At 39.3% G+C, this 3,303-nt stretch overlaps 1 protein-coding gene across 1 annotated transcript; it reads right to left on the bottom strand.

The window, feature by feature from the left end:
- Positions 1 to 1,362: 1,362 nt before the first annotated feature.
- Positions 1,363 to 2,661, bottom strand: LOC128171869 (uncharacterized). The gene is made up of 2 exons (XM_052837643.1): positions 1,989 to 2,661; positions 1,363 to 1,578 (listed from the first exon to the last, which is right to left on the bottom strand). Exons 1-2 carry the CDS (start codon positions 2,328 to 2,330, stop codon positions 1,363 to 1,365), a joined length of 558 nt encoding a protein of 185 aa, XP_052693603.1. The 5' UTR covers positions 2,331 to 2,661.
- Positions 2,662 to 3,303: the final 642 nt, after the last annotated feature.

Consider the following 3,303-nt stretch of genomic DNA (forward strand, 5'->3'; position numbering starts at 1 on the left):
TACCATTATCAGATCACCTGGATTGATTTTATCCATAATTTTGCTCTTTTTAAAAATTTCTTTATCAGAAATTGCCCCTTCATACACATCAGATACAAATGATATTGCACCTGAAGGTGTTATTCCTATCAGAACTTTGCAAGTACAATGATTTTTATAAGAAGAGTAAAGATTGCCCTGCTGCTCATAATTTCTAGGCACTTGTGTAAAAAACACAGTAGCATCTAATATTACACGTACATTTCTATACTTTCTAAAAGACTTTGGTAAATGCTTGGTAATTATTCTTCTAGATGGAAACATAGCACTACGTAGTCTATTAAACTGTAAATATAAGAACTGTATCCATGTTGAAGTTATGTCATTGACAGTACTAACTGAAACACTAAAACGATAGGCTAGGTCGGTGTGCAATAATCCGAGACGAAGTCTAACCAGTGTAAGTAAAAGTTCATCTTCTGGTGACAATTTTCTCTTCGGTCCCCTTGACTTAGATGGTGTAAGCTCAAGTTTCCTGGAATAATTTATTCGAGAAAAATATCTAGTGGCTGGTCCCAGAAATTTCCACAAGCACATAAACTGCCCATAAGTTAGCCCCATGTAAAATGCCATTTTCTTGTCATCGGTTTTCACGTCATCAATGGACAACGCTTTTGACTGTATACATTTTTTTTTCAAGTTCAGAAATCTTGCTTTTTAATTGAAAATTTTCTAATTTCAGTGCTAAAGATTCATTCAAGGTTAAGCAACAAGGTGATGTCTGTGTTTCTTCATCACATGAATTCTTTAACATCGAATGTTGATCCTGGACATTTGGTCCTTTTTGCCCATCAGAATCAATGTTTACCTGAAAAATAAAATAAGTTTGACTCGTACTCTTTCAAAATCAATTTCTTTTCAAAAAATTGGTACTTGCTTAGTGTTAACCACTGAAAACTTTTACAAGTATAAAGAACTTGGGGTGAAATACATTGCATTTAACATTTACCTACCTGATCAGGATTAATTGAATGGTAAATGATTTCTTTGTTGAATAAAGTAGGCTAATCAGTTGCAAGCATTGTAGAAAAACTGCATAACATGCATATTTTTCTACAACTATTGCAACCAACTTACCAATTTACTGAGTAATGCAGTATCAATGAAATCATTTTGTTGTTTTAAGGTCTTTTAACTTATTTTTAACAGAGTGGGTGAAAGTGTAAAAAATAATTTTTATATACTTGTTGTTTAGATGGAAAAGGCAGAACACATTTGACCAAAGATGTCTCCTCTTAAAAAATATACACCATAGACACAAGATAGCAACCTGTTGATATGAATCTAAAAAATTTCCAAAACCCCTAAGTTTAACTCACTCGGTTATTTTTTAGAATTCTGCAACATTAATAATGCCTCTGCTGCCTGGACTGCATCATGATTAGTAATGTGATGATCCATATCCGGCGGTACACCAGCAGCCTTGATTTCAACAAAGTTTTTATCCACGAAATCACTTTTCTTGCGTTTGGGTTCTGGGGACCTTGTCAAACTTTTACGCATTAACGGCCTTTTTTTGCTTCTGACAAATTTGTCAAGCTAAAACAAATATATAAATAAGAATTCACATTTTCTAGATATGTATATAATTTGGCATATTAATGGTATGGGATATCACGATGACAAATAAAAATTATGATAAAATGCCATACTTTCCTTATAACAGTGATATGTCATTAGAATAGCACATATATAATTACACAATGACATATATTTTAACATCCTTATTGCCATTGGCATATGATAGGAAATAAGATATATATGTGTATAGTGTTGTAGCATTTGTTAGTAATTTCACCTATATCTACAAACAATCTTAGTGTGATAGTTTAGACTAATAAATATAATACCATATGATAAACAGCTGATATTAACCATTCATTTGACAAGGCGGCCTTTTACATGTCTTGTAAAAAAAAAGTTGTTACATGTAGGTCAGCTCTGTTTACCTCATATTTGGTAGCTGTTGCCGGAATTGGGTCAGGATATTCTTCCGTGGGGCCTCTACCACCCTTAAAATGCAAACTACATATGTAAGTATTCTTCTTTACTGATAAAGCAGTAAAGTGCTCTCGTCGACATGCATTGGCCAATCGAGTACATTTCTCCGGTTCCCGATGAAATTGTGGAAAGCGAATAAAGTAAACGCTTTCCATACCTGGTCTATCCATGTATCTAGAGTCACGTTTACATAGACCATAAGCACAATGCTTAGTTGCACCTCTACGCCTGTGTTTTTCACTAATATTAACTGCTGATACATGAGATACACTTTGCACATCCATTGTCATTGTCCGAAAGTATGCCGTCGCGTGCAATGCATTGTGGGATCTGGTTATATTTAGCACACTCAAGAGTTATCGATCGGTGCTATTGGCCGGGTGTTTGATTTATATGTACAAGGTCCCTTCATCGTAAGGAATGGCAGGACGGCGTTGTAGGGGCACTGGTTGGGAGATTGGCGATGACACTGAAAGTAAACGATGGCGTTTGTGTGGCACTGGTTGAGAGATGGTATTTTGGGTGATTCGTCAAGGCGCTTGTTTCAGGCTAGACACGGATGGTGACAAGGCCGACACGGGCGGTGAAGCATCTGTATAGGCAGGACTGATTTACAGGGGCACTGGCTTGGAGACGGTATCCTGGGTGATTCGGCGAGGTACAGATGGTGACAAGGCCGGCACAGGCGGTGAAGCATCTGTGTAGGCAGGACGGCTTTTTGTGGCACTGATTCGGCGAGGTACAGATGGTGACAAGGCCGGCACAGGCGGTGAAGCATCTGTGTAGGCAGGACGGCTTTTTGTGGCACTGGCTTGGAGACGGTATCCTGGGTGATTCGGCGAGGCACAGATGGTGACAAGGCCGGCACGGGCGGTGAAGCATCTGTATAGGCAGGACTGATTTGTAGGGGCACTGGCTGGGAGACTGTATCCTGGGTGATTCGGCGAGGCACAGATGGTGACAAGGCCGGAGGTGAAGCATCCGGTAAGTGTTGGAAAGTGAATCTTCTTGGTCGACGAACTGGTTGTGGGAGTTTTCGAGGTGCGGGTTTTGGTGGGAACGTTAATGGTGACAAGGCCGGAACGACGGGAGGTGAAGCAGCCGGTATATGTTGGAAAGGGAATCTTCACGACGAACTGGTTGCAGGAGTTTTCGAGGCGCGGGTTTTGGTCGAAACACAGGTGGTGACAAGGTCGGAACGGGATTATTTTTGTAGCAATATCGGTCTTATGCAAGGTTTAGTGCTATCTCCAATTTGTTAAA

The sequence above is a fragment of the Crassostrea angulata genome, chromosome 2, assembly GCF_025612915.1.
Source record: "Crassostrea angulata isolate pt1a10 chromosome 2, ASM2561291v2, whole genome shotgun sequence".
Classification (NCBI taxonomy): Eukaryota; Metazoa; Mollusca; class Bivalvia; order Ostreida; family Ostreidae; genus Magallana; species Magallana angulata.

What these genes read in the sequence shown, in the direction of transcription:
- LOC128171869 (XM_052837643.1), bottom strand. Translation starts at nt 2,330, where the DNA reads ATGACAATGGATGTGCAAAGTGTATCTCATGTATCAGCAGTTAATATT. An exon ending in CAACAGCTACCAAATATGAG is followed by an intron (nt 1,579 to 1,988) that starts GTAAACAGAGCT and finishes TATTTGTTTTAG; the next exon opens with CTTGACAAATTTGTCAGAAG.